The 23,038-nt window shown below is 40.4% G+C and overlaps 1 protein-coding gene across 3 annotated transcripts; it reads right to left on the bottom strand.

Moving 5' to 3' along the window:
- Positions 1 to 1,288: 1,288 nt before the first annotated feature.
- NEK3 (NIMA related kinase 3) lies at positions 1,289 to 21,360 on the bottom strand. 3 transcript variants are annotated; one of them, XM_061132999.1, is made up of 16 exons: positions 21,225 to 21,360; positions 18,286 to 18,456; positions 17,475 to 17,568; positions 17,283 to 17,380; positions 15,574 to 15,657; positions 14,828 to 14,895; positions 14,643 to 14,729; positions 12,391 to 12,445; positions 11,041 to 11,241; positions 10,580 to 10,652; positions 8,765 to 8,811; positions 5,668 to 5,770; positions 4,847 to 4,963; positions 4,440 to 4,574; positions 2,329 to 2,455; positions 1,289 to 1,872 (listed from the first exon to the last, which is right to left on the bottom strand). In XM_061132999.1, exons 2-16 carry the CDS (start codon positions 18,400 to 18,402, stop codon positions 1,791 to 1,793), a joined length of 1,488 nt encoding a protein of 495 aa, XP_060988982.1. In that variant the 5' UTR covers positions 18,403 to 18,456; positions 21,225 to 21,360; the 3' UTR covers positions 1,289 to 1,790. The 3 variants fall into 3 exon arrangements, with proteins under 3 accessions (XP_060988982.1, XP_060988983.1, XP_060988984.1); XM_061133000.1 differs by lacking the exon at positions 18,286 to 18,456 and having other exon boundaries at positions 21,225 to 21,269; XM_061133001.1 differs by lacking the exons at positions 18,286 to 18,456; positions 21,225 to 21,360 and adding an exon at positions 18,236 to 18,259.
- Between the last annotated feature and the right edge of the window lie 1,678 nt (positions 21,361 to 23,038).

Consider the following 23,038-nt stretch of genomic DNA (forward strand, 5'->3'; position numbering starts at 1 on the left):
TGCTGGATCATTCTGACCCAGGGACTGAACCTAGGTCTCCTGCATTACGGGTGTATTCTTTACCTTCTGAGGCACCAGGGAAGCCTCAGGACAGGGAAATGAAACCAGGCTTCGGCGATGAGAGTGCCGAATCCTAACCACTAGACCACCAGGGAGTGTCACACACAGGGATGTGTGTACACACAGGATAGGATAGGATATACATGTATTTCCTAGCTCTGTCTGCTTAGAGGGGCTACAAGCAGTGACACCCCAGGAGCAACAACCACACCCAGAACCCAGATCCTGGTTTCTAAACCCATAAAAGGAACCAGCGCTCCTCAGAGAAATGGCTGATTCTGGGGCTGAGGCAGAGAAGGCACTAGATGACCATCTTCTTGTAGTGTCAGAAAGTAAGGAGTTGCTCAAAACACAAAAGGATGAGCGCATGTCAAAGGGACATAGGAGTCAACCTGAAATAATTCCTAATGGCCAAAGCTAGAACAAATCAAGCCACAAAGCAAATGACTTAGTGTTGGATTATCCACCCTCTTCAGGAGGTGGGGCTTAATTCCTGTCCACTTGAATATAGGCTGAACTTAGTGACTCTCAGACACTCAGAGTGACTAGAACATGGAAATGGAAAATTAGTAACTTACACTGGAGACCTTGGTAGACAAAGGACAACTAAATGCCTGAGTATAAATAATGGAGAGGGGGTGGGGAGGTCTATACCTGTTTTTGTACATTAAGATTAAAAAAATACATTTAATTATTTCAAAGATATATGTATCCCACATTTGAGAAGATCTTTCTTAATGATCCTGCTACAGTCTCACAACTCTTTCCCCCTATGTTGACTTGGGCATTGTTCCCTACACCAGGCCAGGCTGATGCTGTTCTCATAATTGCCTATGTGGGGGCCCCTGGAAAGAGTCAGTTTCTTTAGTAAAGTCTTCTCCTCTCACTAAAGCATCACAGCATGAAATGACAGGTCCCAGAACACGTGTCATGGTGACCCATGCATGCTGGGGTCCTGCCCCCTCCATGAGTCCCACAACACTCTGGTTTCTGCTACTTCCTGTATGGATCCCTTACCTTTGGCCCCATTCCTTTCTCATATACAGGACCACCAACTACTGACCAGATCTGTACCTTATCCCACTCTTCCCATGGCTGATCCTCTGATCTGGGCTCTTTTGTACATCCTGTGAGGAGCTGTATTTAATGACAGTGGGTGATCACTGAAGATGATTGATGACTACCCAGAAATAGGTCTTATAGAAAAATCACACACATTCTGATGTTATAATTAAATATATTTAGATCCTCAAAAATTTTAGGAGATATAAAAAGAGCTACATAGTAATAAATCATAATAAGGTAATAAAGTAGAAATCATAACATGCAAATAATATTATGGGTTGTCGTGATGGTCTAAGGTCAGCATCCGTATGAGGTAGGCATTGTTTTCCTCATTTTGTAGTTGAGGAAATTCAGGCTCAAAGAGGTTAAGCAATTTCTCAAAACCACGCAAGCAGTAGGTGGTAGCATTCAACATCTGTTCTGACTATAAAGTCTAAACCCCATACCCATTGTGCTATGCGTTGTCCTCTGAATTAAAAAACCTAGATTTTTTTATACCCTATCTTACTAACCAGGAATAATTTTAAATATTCACAGTTTCCCTCTCTTCACTCTTCCTTTGTTTCCAAAGGAAAATACGTATCCTGTGAGTTAAGTATTATTCACATATCAATTCCTCCTGTTAAACATCCCCTCCGGGTGACTAATGAATATTTCCTTGGGCATTATCCATCAGATACTCCTTGCCAGCCAGTTCGCTGCTTCAGTTCTGATACCCAATCGGCACTGTCATCTTCCTCAAAGTCCCTGTGAAAAAACAATTTGGATATTAAGCCTCCATTTAAGAAGCACAGTAAATATTTGTTAATGGGATCAAAGCAGAATACCACCATGACAATACTGACATTTTTGAAAAATGAACTCCATAATGAAACTGAAGAGAGGAAAAAAAAATGGTTAGCCTTCCAAAGGTTCACTTCTATCATCCTTTCTCTAAATGTTTCAATATAAAATCTGTCTTTAAAAAAAAAAAGAATCTTCTCTACTAAAAAGTAAGTCCAAGCTGATTATAAACACAGAGCTCAGTTAAGAATTCTACGAAAATACCATAGCACATTACCTGTGCCAGATAGATGATCAAGATATAAACATTCATTTATGATGTAAAGTAACATAACCAGCTCCTACTAAACCAGGAATTATTAAGGTACAACTTAAATGAACACGCGCACACACTGCCAACTGTCTGGGTACTTCACGTACGTATCCTCTTCATCCAGTTCAGGTTCAAGTCTCTCTGGATCCAAAGTGACAGAATCCCAACCTCCATCAACATCATCCGATGCTTCTGTTTCCTCAGACAGCGGGCCTTTCAAGAATCCTTCTGTGCCTTCAGAGGAATAGTAACAGAAATTATGCCAAGTTAAGCTGTCTTTATTTATTTCATGCGTACTTTTGCACTAAATTCCTCCAAAGGTTTGCTGGCTAATTGAGAGCACTGCCAGGCTCTGAGGTTTTCTATGTATGTGTGCTCAGTCGCATCCGACTCTGTGACCCATGGACTGGAGCCTGCCAGGCTCCTCAGTCCATAGGATTTTCCAGGCAAGAATCCTGAAGTGGGTTGCCATTTCCTCCTCCAGGCGATTTTCCCAACCCAGGGATCGAACCCAAGTCTCCTGCATTGACAGGTGGGTTCTTTACCACTGAGTCACCATGGAAGCCAGCATATGAACCCATATCAAAGCATTAAAAGTTGTCTTTGGACAGCTGGATAGCAGTTGACTGTTTCTCCTTTGAGCTCTTCCCTCTCCCTCATTTTCCCAGTGGAGGAGAATAAAATTAGGGAGTTAAGGGCACATGCAGACTATAAAAAACTTTTTTCCAGATGGTATTATAATTACTTTCAGGTTTTTGCTTACAAAACAATAACCTAACATAAAAATGTGGGTTCAGTCTTTATAAAAATCCTTTCACAATAGAGCTGTAATGCCTTTTTTATATAGTAACTTTCTTGAAATGACAAAAACTTTATCATTGGACCAGAGACAAAATCTGGGACCTATGCTGCTAAAATGAAAGTCAATCATTGGGAATTCCCTAAACATTCAGTGCTTAGGACTTTCTGGGGTCCAATCCCTAGTCAGGGAACTAAGCCCGCATGGCAACAAAATAAAAGTGCAATCATTAGCCTTGCTTAACACCTGCCTCCCCGGCATCCACCTCTCCTTGGGGCCCGTAACTGTCTTCACACAGCTCTATCAGAACAGGTGACACACAGCTCTACAATGCTCTGCTTGTTTGCTGGTCCCCCCAGTTACAAACTCTCTCAGGGAAGGAGTTATATTCTTTTTTTAAAAAAAAATCTTAACCTAGTATATGTTAGGCTCTTAATAAACACTGACCAAGAAACAATACAGTGAATCTGTTATAATACACAGAGTTGAGACTTGCCACACCATGACGTGCTCTACTTGGCACAATTTATCTTAGATCTTAAACCAAGCAAGATGGCTTTAGTAACTGCATTGTGAAAATTACACACACATGTGCCCCCCACGTACACACCCTTAATGTAGTCCTTTGGCCTAGATTCCTAAGGGCAGTATCATAAAACATTATGCTGTATAGCTGTAGTGAAAATGTCTGTTGAAACAACAACAACAAAAAATTAAATCCTAGTTGTTCACCTTCTTCTGTGTTCTATTCAATATAACAATTCAAGTACAGAGCCAAAGAAATCTTGAAGTTCCTCAGTTTACCAGGATGAAGTCTGAACTGCAGAGCCAAGAAAGTTGGGTGTATTTCCATGATAAAAATGGACAACCTTCAAAGTGGTTACGAGATTATTATAAGCAAACAGGGACTTCCCTGGTGGTCCAGTAGCTAAGAATCCATGTTTCCAATGCAGGGGTCCTGGGTTCGATCCCTGATGGGAGAACTAGATCCCACATGCCACAACTAAGACTTGGCACAGCCAAATAAAATAAATAGAAATATTAAAACAACAAAATGAGCAAACGGAAGGAATGAAGCACTATAGGAAATTTTAATTATGGCCTCAGACTGGCTAGAAAAGAGGCAAGGAAATCGAAAAAGACAATGCTCTGAAATATTTTATAACTTTAAGATTGAAGGGTTTCTGGGAGTGGGGAACAGGGAATCATCTAATGGGTACAGAGAATTATCTAAGGGGTACAGAGTGTCCGTTTTGGAAAAGTTCTGGAGATGGACCGTGGTGATGGCTGCAGTGTGAATGGACTCCATGCTCCTGAACTGTACGCTTAAAAGCGGCTAAGATGATAACTTCTATGTCACATATGTAATTTTTTTTTAAATTAAAGGGTTTCCACAATTATGTAACAGACATGAATCACCTGGTCTATATATCGTGTATGTTTGAAAGGCCAAGCTGAGGTCGGCATTCTTAAGGATGTTCAACAGGGTTTCAGGGGTCTCCTTGAGCCACTGCTTACGGGTATTGTTTTCACTGTACTTTATTACAGAACCACCTAGTTGGGAAAAGACAAAAAAATTTGTGTCAAGTAAAAAAGATTTCCAGCACATAATATCTTCTAGATTATATTAAAGCCCCATATTTCAAGCGAAACTAATTAACTATGATCTACTTCACTTGTCTGTATAAGTGAAATACACGTGCTCTCATGTGTGACACCAAATACCCTTCAAAGAGTGACATTAAAAAAAACACAACTCTAGCTCATTAAACAATGATTAGAGAATGTTCTATGATAAAATAATAGGATTCAACCTGGCTACTAACCTCTGTCGTCTTCTGCCGTTAAACTGGAGGTGAGTATGGATGCGTTTTCCAAAGCTCTAAGAGCTGTACTGGGTACATTTTTCTCCCACTGTCGCCTGAGAGGACCTGGTAAACTGGCTTTTAAAGCATAAAGAAGAATTGCTGAGCATATTCTTTTACTTATTCATCTATATCCACACACAAGTTCTCTAACAACACTACAGAAGTTATTTCTTTTCTCTTTCAAATTCGGATCTAACACTCTTCCAAGTCTAAGTTCAGTTCAGTCGCTCAGTCGTGTCTGACTCTTAAGTAGTAAAGGGAATGAAAAAATCCAAATGGAAAGGTAAAGTTGATCGTTAAAGTGAATTTTTAAAAATATTATGTATATACTCACATATTACACAGTATATAACAATAAAGGCCCAAGAAGACTTACAGGTACACGCTGTATGCCGTGCTTTTTAAAACATTTTTTGGCTGCACCCCACAGCATGTGGGACCTTCATTCCCTGACCAGGGATAGAACCTGCACCCCCTGCCTTAGGAGTCTTAACCACTGGACCACCAGGGAAGCCCCTGTATGCTGTGCTTTTTATGGTAAAGGGCACAACAAACATTATTAATACTTTTTTCTGAAGGCTCTTATTAATAAATACAATTTTTTCTTTTAATAGGTAAATAAAATATCTCTGTAACATTAAATAAATTACTTGATAAGCAAATATAAATATGCCTGTCTACTTGCTTATGATATCTCTGACCGAGTAAGGTAGAAACTGGTATTCCCTCTATATCCCCAGTTTCCCACCTATACAATGATTAGAATTTGAATAACTTACCTTTCTCCTCTCTGTTTACTATCCTCAGTGCACTTTCAACCAAATTTTTATTAATGCTTTCTAAGTCAGTGTGGCTACACTTTCCACCTGGTTCTTCCCTTTGCTTTAAAAGAAATTTAAAACAAAGATTAAGATATTCTTGAATTGCTACCAAAAAAAGGTAAACAAGTAGAGATAAACAGCTACTTAAACTTTAAAGATAAATGAATTAAACATTAACAACCAGAGAACCTCATACACATATGTACATTAAGAGCCATAACATCATATATGTGTGTATATTAAAAACCATATATGTGCATATACATAGGCATACATATATGTATGTTAAGTCATATACCTTAATAGACATTAATATCAGTCACTGCAAATATGAAGAAGATATATAAAAATGACAGAAATATTTGAGAGGTCTTTATAGAGAAAACAAGCAATGAAAAATTTCAATATGATTTGCTATATTGGGCTTTTCAGGATGGAAATACCAAAATGAAATATTTTATAAAGTTACTTTGGGGCTTTCCTGGTGGCTCAGCAGTAAAGAGTCTGCCAGCAGTGCAGGAGATGCGGGTTCAATCCCTGGATCAGGAAGATCCCCTAATCCTTAGGTCAGGAAAATTCCCTGGAGGCCATGGCAACCAACCCACCCCAGTATTCTTGCCTGGAGAATCCCATGGACAGAGGAGCCTGGCGGGCTACAGTCCACAGGATTGCAAAGAGTTGGACATGACTGAGCGACTGAGCATGTATGTACACATAAAATTACCTTACAGATGGCCCTGGAATTATGATGGTCTAACTTATTATTTTTTCACTTTATGATGGTGTGAAAATGATACTCAACAGAAACTGTATGTCAAATTATGAAAGTTGATCTTTTCCCAGGTTAGCAATATGCCATATGATGCCCTCTTGTGATGGTGGGTGTTGGCAGAGAGCTGAAGCTTCCACTCAGCCATGTGATCACAAGAGTAAACAGTAAACAATTCACTTACAGCCGTTCTGCACCCAGACAGCCTCTAATTTTCACTTTCAGTTCATTATTCAATTCAGTTTGTGCTGAATTCAAAATTTAACAAGACTATCTCATGTCAAACTATCTCATGTTGATATGAGATAGTCAGCACTTTATTATAAAATAGGCTTTGTGTTAGATGGTTTTGCCCAACTAGAGAGTAATGGAAGTGTTCTAAGCACATGTAAGGTAGATTAAGCTAAGTTAGGAAGTTTGGTAGGTTAGGTGCATTAAATGCATTTTCAACTGGGGGGATGGGATTTCTACATCTTGATTGTGGTGCTGGTTACATGACCACATACAATCACCAAAATTCATCAAATTGCAAGCTAAAAATGAGTAAATTTTATTGCATATAAATTAGGCCTCAGTAAAGCTGGAAATAAACAGATATTATGCAAATAAAAAAAGCATGGGGCAGAAGAGATTCCATTTGTAGCAACCTAATGGGGTATGGTGTTATTTATTTACAACCTAAGGTTCATTAAAAAATTTACAAGTTTAATTACTAGTATATTCCATAAACAGAATTGCGTGTTGTTACTACATCTTTTCCTTTGAGAGTTAAAAAAGGTGGGTCAAAATGATGAAGAAAGAAAAAATTATCAATAGGACATGAGTTACTGGGGTAGGTGTGGCAACTGGAAGTGGATTGGCTGTTACTACTCATGACTTAACTGCAGTTAACATGTAAAAGGGCACAGATGCCTAAGGCCAAACGAGATGAACAGGACCTTGAAAACCAGGTTAAAAAATGTCCACTCAATTCATGGGATAATAGTGAGTGAAGTGAAAGTCACTCAGTCGTGTTGGACTCTTTGCGACTCCATGGACTATATAGTCCATGGAGTTCTCCAGGCCAGAATACTGGAGTGGGTAGCTGTTCCCTTCTCCAGGGATCTTCCCAACCCAGGGATCGAACCCAGGTCTCCTGCATTGCAGGAAGATTCTTTACCAACTGAGCTATTAGGGATAATGGAGAGGCACTAGAAGTTTTTGAACAGAAAAATGTCAAGACCACACTGTTGTTGTTCAGTCACCAAGTCATGTACAACTCTACGTGACCACATGGACTGCAGCAGGCCAGGCTTCCCTGTCCCTCACCATCTCCCAGAGTTTGCCCAAATTTATGTCCATTGCATCAGTGATGCCATCCAACCATCTCATCCTGTTGCCTTCTTCTCCTTCTGCCTTCAATCCTTTCCAGATCCCACATTAATGATCTACATATTATTTAGTCATAAAAAGGAAAGAAATTCTGATACACGCTGTAACATGTATGAACCTTGAAAATATTAAGCTAAGCAAAAGAGGCCAGACACAAAAGGACAAATATTGTGTGATTCCAGTTATCTGAAATATCTAGAATAGGCAAATAATGTTTCTTTTATAGAGACAGAAAGCAGAAAAGAGGTTATCAGGGCCTGGGGTGGGAGTTGGGGTACAGAGGAATGGACAGTTACTGTTCAATGGGTTTCTGTTTGTAATGATGAAAAAGTATTGTGACTGTAATTAATGTCACTAAATTCTATGCTTAAAATGGCTGAAATGATAAATGGTATGTTATATATATTTTACCACAAGGAAACCAACTAACCACGGCTAAAATGAGACTTTCATGACTGTAAGCAGGGCTAAGTTGGTTCACATCTAGATTGAAACCACTTGTCATCAATGATTAGAAATGAAAAAACAAAGTAAAATGAAATGCTGGTCTAAAGTGGCTTGGCTGGCAGCACAGAAAACAGCCGTCAATTACTTCACAGGCCCAAAGACAAAAAACCCCTGAACCCAGGGACCAGGCAACAGACTTCCAAATATCTCACAGCACCCATTAATGCCAGGTACCCCAGTAGATGGTTTCAGAAATTTAACTTTTTTTTAAAGATTTTTTTTTATGTGGAAACATTTTTAGTCTTTATTGAGTTTATTACAATTTTGCTTTTGTTTTATGCTTTAGTTTTTTGGCCACAGGCATGTGGGATCTTTGCTCCCAGGCCAGGGATCGAACCCACATCCCCTGCATTAGAAGGCCCTGGACTGCCAGGAAAGTCCCGGGAAATTTACCTTTAAAGCACTTACCACTGTGCTTGCTTCATTTTCCAAAGTTATTCTGGTTCTGCTGGGATCTGCTCAAAGAGAAAATAGAAGGTAAAAAGAAAACAAAAAAGGCTTCTAATGTGACTTGCATAAAGCTTGAGAGACAAAAGGAAGCTTTTAAAGTCAAAGAACCGAAGCATTAGCCTGTATAGTGATATCAAGTTTTAATCGCCTAATAACACACCTCAGCTGTTAAAGAGATTATTTCTGCCGTTTTATTCTGACTGTGAACATCTGAAAGTTAAGACATCTCGAATTCATTTATGCCAACCCATTTAGGCATCAGGAGGTAAGACACTACATACTCAAAAGGTCATTAGCACCTTTAGCACAAGAGCTACCCAGTCTGTGATTTTCCTGACAGCTATGACAGCAGGTGGAATAGCTAACCCTCCCAAAGCCAGCTGCTTATTCCGTGACGAGGAGCCAGCAGCAGTCATGGGAAACCCCGGCAACCACCCCTTGGTTGAGGATGGCTCTTGTCTGATTATCTGCTGCCAGAGCCTGGGGTCCGTGTTTCCCCATTCATTCAGCATTTTAAGCAGTTGCTACTGAGCATCCATGATGATGGTACTGAGGCCACAACAGAGCACATCTGACACGGTCTCTGCCCTCACTCAGCTTTCATTGTTCTGACGTCTCACTGTCTACATTCTCGATGGAGATGCCACCCGACACATGCTCTGGACATGGTGGCCCTGCCCACTGGCTTACTCTTTTCTTTTAGAAATTGTAAGACTATACTTTCCGGTCTTGAAACTACACTATCTTGAAACTTTTCTTAGACTGTTTTTGGTGCTTCTGTTGCCCAGTATTTTAAAATTAATTTCCCATTCCCCTGGGATGTGAACCGAAGTTATGAAATGGTACATAAAATAAAATAAATACTGAAACAAACTGCTGAAGCAAAGCTAAGTGGCTACCTCCTAGTAAAGGAGAAAAGGCTGAATTGTAAGACTGGATGATTTACGTTCTTACAAAAGGAACATTTAAAATTTGACTTTAAGAAAATAGTATAGTTTAGAAAAGTTTCTGTTGAAACCAACAGGACACAATAAATCAACGACACTTAAATTAAAAAAAAAAAAACCTAAAAAATAAATAAAAATGTTTCTTTTGTGGTATAGAACACTAAGATAACAGGCACTAATAATGGAGGTTTTACAACATCTGCCTACAGAGGGTGACCTTTTGCTCATCTTAACTCTTCTCTCTTATTCTGGTCATTGTTAGATTTCTTCAGATTGAAGATCTGAGTCACTGATGTCAAAGGAAAAGGAACAAAAGTAACTTTGAAAAAAGAGATGACAACTTCCAAGAGACAATAAATTACATGTGAAATTTGCTCAGGATTGACTATGGGTGTATGGAAATTTTATGCAGTTGTAATGTGGACAGTTCCAACTTTCAAAATGACTTCATTAAAAAAATTTGTTTATAAGATAGTTCTTAGGGATACTATTTCCTGTTATATTTTCAGGGTTAGATTCCTAGCTGAGGCCACAGAAGCCTTCTTTCTGACCCAAAACAAACTAGAGTAAATACAGTTTTAATAATGAAGCAGAGAACAACCTTTACATCACCACAATCTCCAAACTAGGCTTTTTTTTTTGAGCCCTGGCAAACTAAATGTGTAAGATTCAGCATAGATTTATGTCTGAAGGAACAAGTAGAAAATTTTGATTTGAGGAGTACCTCTGAAAATCATCTCTAATAACTTGAAAATTATATATTTTTTCCTTTTTGTTATACTATATTTTAAAAGAACACTTAAAATAAGCTTTTCAAAATTCTTACCCTTTTTTCTTGGTGTGCTATGCATAGATTTTTTAGTTTCTTCTAACACCTGTTCACCGTATTCTGTGATGATCTGAAAGTTTAAAGCAGAGAATTTAAAGACATGAAAGATGCTTTTCTTTAGATACCACCATAATGTCATTCAATTATCAATGTTCTTCCCCATAGTAATAAAGTTGAAAAGGAAAAATGCCATTTAAAAAATCCAAGTAATTTAGATAAACAGATAAACAGACATTTATATATGTCCAGGAAGATCTGGAAGGATAATGCAAACTATATCCATGATTATATTTGAGGAATAGCATTGTGAAAAGAAGAGGGAAAGGAAGCTTCAAGCTTTTAATTTTTTTAAATACACATCTGCATTATTTGAATTGTTAAGAGCATGTGTAACATGTAATTGTGTTTAAAAGAAAACAAACACTTAAAAACTTCACAGTCAGTTCCACACACTGTACCTCTGGGGGCAGGCACTTCTGGATAAGCCGAGCTAAAGAGCCTCTAGAGAGAAGCGTTGTAGCTGAAGGACGATGTGAGGGATTCTTTTTAAACATCTGCTTGATCAGAAGCTGCAGCTCATAGGAATAATGGGATGGCAGTGGGCTCATGGACCCCTGACATATTTTGAGGATAAGACTTTTCCAACTATTTGCCTGAAACTAAAAAGCAAAATTGAACTGTAAAAGCAGATACAGGGAAAGAGAATGGAAATAAGAAAATACCAGCTGAGCTGAATTCATATGAATTATTTTAATTAAAAAAAATTTCTTTCTAGAGGTGTTGTTAAGGTACTATTCTGAATTTCTTTTTTTCTTTTTTGCTAATCATACTTTTCTTAGTACTTTCAAAAATTGTATTTTATTGAAGTATAGTTGATTTACATGGTGTTAACTGCTGCTATATAGCAAAGTAATTCAGTTATACATGTGTATACATTCCTTTTTATACTATTTTCCATTATGGCAAGCCACTCCAGTATTCTTGCCTGGAGAATCCCACGGACAGAGAAGCCTGGTGGACTGCAGTCAATGGGGTCGCACAGAGTCAGACGTGACTGAAGCAACTTAGCACCAGCACCATTATGGTTTTATCACAGGATACTGAGTATAGTTCCCCATGCTATATAGTAGGACCTTGTTGTTTAATTCAAATGTAATAGTTTGCATCCGCTAGTCCCAAACTCCCCCACCCCCCACCCCAATACTATTCTAAAATCTTATGGTTGTTCAGGAGAAAGGTAAACATAAACAGCAAACGATGTTCCCATCTTGAGGAAGTCTTACCATCAGTCCCAGCTTGGGTACTTTATTACTCAAATCAGTGTTTTTGCAGATACACATTTTTAATATATTTTAAAAATCAAAGCATCAATAATACATATATATGGGCTTTTAAAAATTCAAATGACCCTAGGGCTGACAGTAACTGCAATGTTTCTTCACTTCCCTCCTCCTCAAAAATCCCCAGGTCTGGTCCCTGACAAAATGCACTTCAGACTTTTCCCATTTTAAACTTCTGTTGCAAAATCCTTTTTACCTTTCACGTCACCAAGGTAGTTATTATGGTTTGACAAGTAATAGAGTGGGATAAAAAATGACACACCAGAATAACGTTTTAAGTTTTCACTGTATAATAAACATACTGCAGTTAACACCAGGTTTCATCCTTAGCAACACTTATGTAAGAACATGATGGCATTCTGCCTTGGGGGTGTATCACCCTACTAATACATATAAGTGAAGATATGAAAAAGGACTTAGACCAACACAACCAAACGCTGCCTTTTCCATGCTGCTTGCCATACTTACTGGATGCTTAAGGGTACAGAGTTCATAGAGAATGCATCCCAAGGACCAGATGTCACTGGAAGCAAAAGAAGCAATGTAATGATGAGTGGGTTATGAGTTATCACACAAAAATATATGTATTTTCCAATACCCCAAAATGAAAAATTACTCTACCTTTAATAAGAACAGATATCATAAGGACTTCTTAGTTACTGAAATAAAATATGCGGCAAGTTTGATCTAACACTTAGACCACTTACTCACAGTGATGTTCACAGAAAAACTCCCTACTCCCCAAATCCTGCCCCTCCAAATCCAGTGGTTCAGGTATCACTTCAGTAGTACTTTGGGCAAGAGGAATATCCATGGACTCAGATTACCATAGTTGGAAGAAAGGCTTTAGAAGTCATCCTGTACAGACTCCAGACCATCTGGGCTCACCAGGCCTTTGGTCTCACCTCGATTGACAGCTCAATGTTCCCCCTAGCTGCCTCTAGGGGGCGCATTCTTATTCTTTTATGAAAGAGCTCTTCAGAGCTCAGCAGAGTTCTACACTTTGCCCTACACACCCACCCTTCTTCAAACTAAACACCTCCACTTTCCTCCATCATTCTCACCACCTAGTTGTCATCCTCCAGACTTTTTCTAGATGATAGTCTTTTCACTTTAACAAGGTTTTTTTAAAACCAATTATTTCCCCCAACTTTTAATTTTTCAAAGCTTGAAACCTACAGAAAAGTTGTAAAGGCCCAAACGCTCCTTCCTAATATCCCCAGTCACTAGCATCTGCCTGCCAGCCCCTCTTCTGCCTACATCTGAACCTCTTGAAAGAAAGGTTTCAGACGTCAAACACTTCACCCCTAAACATGTCAGCATATACAGCCTAAGAGCAAGGACACTCTCCTGCATGAATACAGGACCATTATCACATCCAAGAAATCGAACCTTAATTCAATACTATTATCTAGTATTTTGTTCAAACTCAGGTTTCCCCAGTTATCCCAGGAAGTTCCTTCATAGCTGTTCTGTCTCCAATTCAGTCAACTTTACCTTATAGGAGTCTATTTAGTATGGAGCGTTGTTGTCGTTTTTAGTTGCTAAGTTGTATCTGACCCTTTTGCAACCCCATGGACTGTAGCCCGCCAGGCTCCTCTGTCCATGGGATTCTCCAGACAAGTTGCCATTTCCTTCTCCAGGGGAATCTTCACAACCCAGGGATCAAACCCACATTTCCTGTATTGGCAGGTGGATTCTTTACCACTGAGCCACCTGGGAAAGCCCACAGTATGGACTGCCATACCCTTTTTAGAAAGCAACTTGGCAGGAGGTAACAAAAGCCTTTAGGTGTTTCTACTTCTAGGAATTCATGCCAAGAATGTGACACTTTTATGTATTAAAAGGCATAGTAATTCAGAGTCTGTAGTAATTTAGGACACTGAAAACTAGAACCGTATCAAAAGCCAACAACAGAGGAATGTGAAATAAATTTTGGAAGAGCCATATATTAAAATATTATGCAATCATTAACAATAATCATGAAGAGTATAAATACAGGGTAAAATGAATATGATATAATGCAAAGTGAAAAAATAGGATACTAAGTTATATAGAGTATATAAACTAAGTTTAGGGAAAAAAGAGAATGGATGGGGAAAAAACCCAAAATGTTATTAGTAGTTTCTGTAAAACTGGGTGGTCGCCATGTCCTTTCTTTATCTCTACATTTCTAACCCACCCACTGCCCATCCATTCCATCAATAAGCACATTTTACTTACATTCAGAAAAAAAATTACATTTTAAATTATAAGGACTTCATACTATCTTCCCATGATCAACGAACCTATCAGTCAAGTGTTTATTATCTAGCCCTTTACATGTCAACTCAATGACATTTGGTTCCCAAATTTTGCTGCACGTAGGAATTACTTGGTGATCCTGGAAAATGATTGATACCTGGTTCCCACTCCCAGACATTCATATTTAACTGGTATGGCTACGACCTGAGCTTCGGGATTTTTAAAGTTGAGAGCAGCAAAGTAAAAGAAGCAGTAATATAATTCATACTATCCCCAGAAATGATTAACTTTTCTTTCAGCATTTTCATGTAGCTCCTCTCAGCTCTGATGAAAACAGCTGGACAATTTATGACTTTCACCTAGAGGCCTAGGAACTTCAATTCTACACTGCTTTCTTTTAACAACCATACTTCATCTGTAGGCTATAATACTATCACCAAACGGTCACCCCTTCCCCAACTACATACATCACTTACCTTTTATTGTTATAAGGCATGTTTTCCCAAATTTCTGGGGGCACATAATAAGGTGTTCCCACATATGTACAAGCAAACGCCATGGGGCTAAAACCATAAAAAGGTACAGAACGATTACAGAGCATTTCTGAATAATGATGTTTTGGCAACAGTCACTACTACAGAAGAGAATGAGACATACATACCTCGAAAGAAGACGGGCAGATCCAAAATCACCCAGTTTTACTTTTCCATCTTGGGTGAGGAAGATATTCTGCATTGAAAAAGAAGAGCTCAGATCACGTCTGCCATCTTTCAAACATAAGGCAGAGAGCTCCAAGAGAAGCTGTCTTTCAAAGCCTGCTGATGGTGGAGAATTATATGTAGAAATGCTGATAGCCAAGTCCCCGAATGGAACACAAAACGACGAGATATCCTCTGGACAGCGACACTCCCCTGCTTGGGAATTCAGGATGACTGCTTAGAAATCTAAGGCAAGCGTCACACCGTATCTGCAGACCCTGGTCAACCGAGCAGGGAGCCGGTTCAGGGTAACTCCAGACGGCAGGCTCCAGTCTCAATCATTTTCCATCAGAGAATACATGGTCTTAGAAAGCAGTCTCTAAGAGAGCTGGAACATATTAACATACACTACTAAAGAGATTTACTGACCCATTTTCAGGTTGTACCTTATTGCGCTAGCATAAATAGTATATTAAGAAATGTTTCTGGACTTCCTTGGTGGTCCAGGGGTTAAGAATCGGTGCTTCCAATGCAGGGCGCGTGGGCTCAATCCATGGTTGGGGAACTGAGATACCACATGCCTCGGGGTGCAGGCAAAAAAAGAAATATTTCTAAAGATTAAAATGCACCCAAAAGAGAATAACACAGAAAAAGGATTGAAAGAAATAGTTTTCAATTATTTTTTAGGCCCCAAATGTATTCCATTCACCTTGGATTTGATGTCTCTGTGTAACACACGTTTCCTGTGAATGTGGTTTACTCCAAGACACATCTGTGTAAACCAATGAAGTATCTGTAAAAAAAAAAAGAGAGAAAGAAAGAAAAAAGCATGCAAGAATGCAATAACTGGGGCATGGTAACCCCAAATTCCTAAGAATCATCTTTAGGCCTTAGCTGACCTGGGTTTTACATAATGTAAATACAGAACTCCTAAAAATTACATAGTTCAACTAAGATTCATTGCTCTCTGGAGAAATTGAGAAAAGCTGTGAATCAATCCCAATGCATCATCATCTCATGAATGATCCAAATAAGTATTTATTTATTTATTTATCTGGCCCTGCCATGCAGCCTGCAGGATCTTAGTTCTCTGACCAGGGATTGAACCAGGGTCCTCGGCAGTGAAAGGGTGGAGTCCTAACCATCAGAGAGCCAGGGAATTTCCAACAATTTATTTTAATAAAACTCCCACTATATTTTTCTTATATTTAACCAAATAAAAACATTTCTTAAATACACATATAAAAGTAGTTCACCACTTAAAATGAATATGCTATAACTTTTTATAGTGTAATCATTACATCAGATTTCATTCACTTTTTCAGAATATTCAGATATTAACATTAAAATATTTCATTATATTTCCAACAATCTTTGGAAGCCAAGGCTGGCCTCCTACAATGGAACCCATATTCTTAGCAACACAACTTCTAAATGAAAAAATTTATACTAGTATACTCTTAAAACATGTTATACCCTATATCAAACTTAGCCCCAGTAAAGCTGTTTATTTAAATATTTTCCTTGGTCAATTCATTCCAATAATATTTAATATGCAACTTTCCACTAAAAAGACACTAAGCATTTAAAGAGAATATGCTAAACTGTAAAAGAAAAGAGACGAAGAGTAGGGACTCTTGAAAAACAGAAATGCAGGTTTCACCCTTCAGATGATGGAGAATTACAAAAGAAACCCATGTGCCTTCTAAAATTTCAATATATAAAAAAGTAAAAATTTTAAATATCTAGTACAAAATATGTACAAATATGTACAAAAGATGTACTAAATAGTACAAAATATTCCACAACTGTGAAATTCTAAACACGGAAGTGGTTATTCTTTGATATTTCATAAGCCTATACCTACTTTACCTCTTAAAAACACCCCAGGCAGTCACATCCTGACAACACACTAAAGAACATCATGGATACACAAAGTCATTTCTAACTAATGTGCTAGGTAACCACAGATAGCAATGTTTTTAACTTATTCAAATTTTATGAGCAAAGTTGCTTCTAAACCTTGAGGGAAGCTTGGGGACTCCCCTGGCGGTTCAGTGGTTAAGACCCTGCTCCCACTGCAAGGCACACGAGTTTGATCCCTGGTCAGGGAACGAAGATCCCGCATGCTGCCTGCTGGGCTTCCCTGGTGGCTAAGCTGGCAAAGAATCCGCCTGCGATGTGGGAAACCTGGGTTCGATCCCTGGGTTGGGAAGATTCCCCTGGAGAAGGGAACGGCTACCCACTCCAGTATTCTGGCCTGGAGAATTCCATAGACTGTATATAGTCCATGGGGTTGCAAAGAGTTGGACACCACTGAGCAACTTTCACTTTCACTTTCATGCTTCCTGGTATGGCCAAAAAAAAAATTAAAACAAACAAAACTTTGAGGGAAACTTATGTAAGTTAGTCTCTTACCGTATCTTCAGGAAACAACTTCCCTTTCTGATGTTTAATCTTCTGCATTAGATCCCCTCCATCACAATATTCCATTACAATGTACAGATGTCCTTCAGCTGCAACAAATTAAGGACTCTTAGGAAAGTCCCAGTGGCTGTGTATTCTGAATGAAATTCAGAAATGCATGTATTGGGGGAAATTCATATTTACCTTCAAATGATTCTTTAAAGGCAACAATATTGGGGTGTTTCATTTTGGCTAACAGAACAGCCTCCTTCCTAGAAATCCGTGTGTCAGACAAAGACTAGAAGAAGGTTTAAAGAAGTGTAAATGTAGTATTTAATTTAAAAACTGACAGTATGATAGTAAAACGGTATTATAGTAGCTTGTATATTTTAATGTGAAACAATTGAAACTGTGTCTCTTTCAATCAGACATAATTTTATAGCACTGTTCAGTTCAGTTCAGTCGCTCAGTTGTGTCTGACTCTTTGCAAGCACTGTACTTTGACCCAACTTAAGGTTTATCAAATCCCAAGAGGAAACATGTGGGGATTTTTCAACTATGGCTATACGTATTTTGCCTGCTTAAGCTGACCTCTTATATCTTTACAAGTATAGAATGTAGACTAGTTTTAACATCAACCTAAGCATAAGCTGACTTGGAGGACAGTATGCCATCAACCATAGGAGCTTCCTGGGTGGGGGATTCCCTGGAGGAGGGCATGGTAACCTACTAAAGAATTCTTGCCTGGAGAATCCCATGGACAGAGAAGCCTGGTGGGCTACAGTCCATAGGATGACAGAATCAGACACAACCGAAGCGAGTGAGCATGAGCAGGAAGCACAGAAGACAGATCAAGACCTTGTAAAGCTGATGAATAAACCCGTTAAATCTTTTGCACAGAAGAACGATCCCATGTTAAATTTCAAGAACTTGTACAAACGACATGTACACTTTCAACACTAAACTGCTTTAGTTTAGCTCACTAAAGCAGTGAGCTAACTGCTTTAGCAGTGACCTTGGGAAGCCTTATTTCCTTCATGGCAAACATCCGATTACTGCTCTCCTGCTGAACCAAAAGGGCTCTGCCGAAGGAGCCCTCGCCGATGACTCTCAGGACCCTGTAGCCGTCCATGCCGGGCACCGAACAGCTGAGTCTACTCCTGCTGTCACCACTGGGTCTCCCAACCTGCATTCAAAATCAGAAACAATGGGGGGAGGGGGGATCGGGATGGGGAATACGTGTAAATCTATGGCTGATTCATATCAATGTATGACAAAACCCACTGAAATGTTGTGAAGTAATTAGCCTCCAACTAATAAAAAAAAAAAAGAGAGAGGAAAAAAAAAAAACAATGGGGGATTAAATTTATTTTCAAAAGGCAGAATGAATTCAAAGTAGCTCTATCCCCAAGATAGAACAGCTTATTCCCTTTATTCATTCAACAGGTGGACATGGAGTATCCACACCAGGTTTTATAATCCTGAATAAATCTCTCACGGCCCCAGCCATCACTCACATTGCAGGTGAGACCACGGACCTCAAAAATGCAGGACAGTGGGTCTTACAGGAAGAGCCATGCTGGCCTGTGGTAGAGGTATCCTGGGGAATTAGGAAGATGATATTCAGGCTGAAGCCTGAATGGAAGATATCTAGGCAAAGAGGAAGGGTGATGGAGGCAGGAGGGAATAGCCTATTTAAGAGCAAAAGAGATTGTTTCAATTCAAGGAATTGAAAGAGGGCAGTAAGGCAGGTAAGGCAGACTGGGCCTAGTAAGCCAAGCTCAGGTTGGTGGATTTTTATCCTGTAGTGAAGAACGGGCTCTCTGAAGGTTTTAAACTGAGAGAGCAGATGTACATCTTAGAAAAATTACTCATGCTGGCTGCAGAGCAATGGACCAGACAGGGGAGAGGGGAAGAAGGCCAGAGCAGGACTCCTACCATAGAAAAGGCAGAAATATGAGGAATGAAATAGAGCAGTTGCAATGGGGATGAAGGGGGATTCCCAGATGGCTCAGTGATAAAGAATTCGCCTGCCAATGCAAGAGACCTGGGTTCGATCCCTGGGTCAGGAAGATCCCCCAAAGAAGGGAATGGCAACCCACTCCAGTATTCTTGCTTGGGAAATCCCACGGACAGAGGAGGCTGGTGGGCTACAGTCCATGGGGTCGCAAAATCTGGCACGACTGAGCATACACACACACACACACGAAATGGGGATGAAGACAACAGGAAAGAACATGTGAAAGAACTGGCAAGATTTTGGGTAACGGATTTCTGGGGGATAAGTAGGGAAAAGGAGACTAAGGAGACTGGTTTCTGGTGTAAATTGGGCAAGTATTGATACCATTCTCTAAGAAAAAGGAAAGGCATGATGGTTGCATGCCTGTTTTTCTGGTTTGATTTTTCTGACCTTGGGAGTCTGGTAGGGTGTGGTGGGGAAAGATGTGGAGAAGACGTGCTTCTTTGGGGATATGCTGAGTTGGAGGTGCCTGGGACAAAGAAGACATGTTAAACAGAGTCCTTGAACCTCAGTCTTCCTTTATATTTCCTGGGTGGAGCAGCTTGCTGGATCTCCTAATACATTAGAGAAGATGAATATAAAGTTCCTAACACTTTGCCTGGTACATAGGGGGCCCTGAATAAATGGCAGCTATTATTAGTATTTGGGGGCTTCCCAGATTATTTACCTAGTGGTAAATAATCACTGTCAATACAGGACACAGGAGACACGGGTTCCATCCCTGGGTCGGGAAGGGCCCCTGGAGAAGAAAATGGCAACCTACTCCAGAATTCTGGAAAATCCCACAGGCAGAGGAATCTGGTGGGCTATAGTCCCCGGAGTCACAAAGAGTCAGACACAACTGAGCACATATTATTAGTATTAAACCTTAGAAAGGGGATGCTTTTTTTTTTTCATTACCAAAACACACTGAAATGAGCTTATTCGATTGTCACAAAACTTACATGGAGTGTTTTATTTTCATAAAAATCATACCACAAAGATTTATGAGGTCCAAAGAGCACAAGCCGGTAAAGCCAAACCAAAACCTACAGTTCTCACTAGGAAACTCTAGAAATATTTTCTCCATATAACGGAATCAAGTGCACAGTCTTCAAAAACAATTCCTTTCTAAGACAGTTAGGTCTCTCAGTATATGACCTGAAGGGAAAAAGTTCTCTGTCGCTCTTCTAAGTGACCCCTGGCATTACACGATTTGACAAGGAGATCTAGCTTTCCCATACATTTTGTTGTTGTTGTTTACTTCGGGTCTTTATTCCATGAATGGACAATAAGCAAGAGCAACCTCTGCCTTTTCTTAGTTGAAAATTACATTTGGCCCTTGCTGCCTACATTTGCCTCTGTTACTCAATGATACACCCCTAAACTCATTAAGGGCTTCCGCAGTTGCGCAGCCAGAGGTAAAGAATCTGCCTGCAATGCAGGGGAGCGGGGTTCGATCCCTGGGTAGGGAAGATCCCCTGAAGGAAGAAATGGGAACCCACTCCAGTGTTCTTGCCTGGAGAATCCCATGGACAGAGGAGCCTGGCGGGCTACACAGTCCACGGGGTCGCAGAGTCCCACGCGACTTAGCGATTAAACAACAAACTCTTCAAAAAAAAAAACAAAAACAACTGTACAGTATATGCTCTGAATGTGACAAAAACCGTTCCTTCCCAAGCCTATACCGATCAAAAGCTAATACAGTGATTTGCAAATGAAAATACAGGATGCAGTATGGAAGGGGCGTGCGGTCCAACCCTCACTCCCCGAGAAGCCGCTCCGCCTCGCAGTCCGGCCCGCGCTGCCCCCGCGACCCCCGGGCCTGGGTCCGCAATCGCCGGAGCACGGGTCCCGCTTGCCCCCTCCCCGCGTGTGCGCCGCCCGCTCCCAGCCCCACGCCCGCCGGCTGCTCTCGCGCCCGCGGAGGGGATTTGTCCAGACGGACCGCTCACCCGCTTCCCCCGCTCCCCGGGTCGGCCGGCTCCCTGGTCCCGAGCCGGGAGCGCTTCCGGAGGGCGGGGCAGCGGGCCGTCTCTCGGGTTGCCGGCGAAGGAAGCGTCCCGGGTCGGTCGGGCGGGCGGCGCTGTTCTCAGCTCAGCCCGGCCCACGAAGGGTGCGTTTTCAAAGAGCTGTTCCACGTCGCTCCAGAACAATGCCAGTAATATTAAGCAGAAGTGTCCTTCTCATAACCCAAATTATGTCTCCAGTTTAAGCCAACAGTGCATGTAGGTAAGTTTCATGCGCGCAGCACTCAACTTCACCAGTTGTGTGAACTTGGGCCAGTCTGGAGGACACATCAGGGGTCCCCCATAAATAGCCACACCTACCTATTATTATAAATAACATATACAAATTATGAGGAGCAGGTTCTGTTTAAGTGAGTTTTACATGTAAAGTGTGTAGAATAGGTTACTCAGTCTTCAAAACAGCCCTAAAGGTAGGTACCATTATTATTTTAGGTCCCACAACTGAGTGGTAGAATCAGAATCCAGGCAGTTTGGCTCCAGAGTCTGACACTGCAAAAATGTCAGAGACGTTGCAATGATCAACAGTCTCAAAGGATGGCCGAGTTACAAAGTCTGAAGAGAGCATATCGTGTTTAGCAACAGAACGTCATAGGTAATCTTGAAGAAAGGAGTCTGAATGCGATGAGGAAGAAGATTACAATAGTTGAAGTGGGACTGTCAGAGAAGTCAAGGAGCACAAGATATTTTCAAGATACTTGGCCATAGGGACTGGCCGTGTGGTCCAGTGGTTAAGACTCTGGGCTCCCAAAGCAGGGACCCGGGGTTTGATCCCTTGTCAGAGGAATAGATCCCACTTGGCGCCACTAAGACCTGGAGCGACCAAATAAATATTAAAAAAAAAAAAAAAAAAAAGATACTTAGCCATAAAGAGAAGGAGAAAGGGTGATAACCATGGGGTAGAGGAAAGCACAAGCTTACATACAAGTATTCTGTTAATGGGGAAATTGTAGTTATGTGTTGATGGAAAATATAAACCAATGGGAAGGAAAGAGAGGCTGAAAATGCTAGAGGCAGGGGAACCAGGAATGTCTAGTTGAGATGAAGAGGTGGCTTCCAGAGCCCAGGAAGAGGATTAGCCTTGGACTAGATGAGGAGCAAACACATTTGCTTTGGAGACCAGCAGAGGAAATAAAAATGTGGATGGATGTACATAATATTAGAGGAAAAAAAAAAAGGAGACGGAATCTCGACAGTCTCCATTTTCTCTATGGAATAGAAAATTGTCATCTATAGACTATGGAAATCTTGAAGCAGAAGATTTTTTTAAGTCAGGATTTTTTACTTATTTATTAGTTCTTATACTTCTTTATTTTATATAGTAAAATTCTGAGTGGTGAAGTTTTGGGTATGTTTTCAAAACACAAGGTGAAGCTATTGTGGTCAAAGGTGATAGAGCAGCTGAGAGGTGATTCCAGTCCATAGTTATGTAGTTGTTTCCAGGAGTGAGAATTTTGAATCATCCTGATCCTTGGATTATGCAGTTAACAGAATTATACTAGGACTGGGCTTCCCCAGTGGCTCAGCAGTAAAGAAACTGTTTGCAATGCAGGAGACCCAGGAGACACAGTTTTCAATCCCTGGCTCAGGTAGATTCCCCTGGAGGAGGGCATGGCAACCCACTCCAGTATTCTTGCCTGGAGAATCCCATGGACAGAGGAGCCTGGCGGGCTACAGTCCATGGTGTCGCAAGGAGTTGGACACAACTGAAGCTACCGAGTACAAGCATGTTAGGACTGGGG

Source organism: Dama dama, chromosome 30 (assembly GCF_033118175.1).
Source record: "Dama dama isolate Ldn47 chromosome 30, ASM3311817v1, whole genome shotgun sequence".
Lineage (NCBI taxonomy): Eukaryota > Metazoa > Chordata > Mammalia > Artiodactyla > Cervidae > Dama > Dama dama.

What these genes read in the sequence shown, in the direction of transcription:
- NEK3 (XM_061132999.1), bottom strand. Translation starts at nt 18,402, where the DNA reads ATGGACGGCTACAGGGTCCTGAGAGTCATCGGCGAGGGCTCCTTCGGC. An exon ending in ATGCCTTATAACAATAAAAG is followed by an intron (nt 12,446 to 14,642) that starts GTAAGTGATGTA and finishes TTTTGCTTCCAG; the next exon opens with TGACATCTGGTCCTTGGGAT. An exon ending in GAACTGGATGAAGAGGATAC is followed by an intron (nt 1,873 to 2,328) that starts GTACGTGAAGTA and finishes GTTTTTTCACAG; the next exon opens with GGACTTTGAGGAAGATGACA.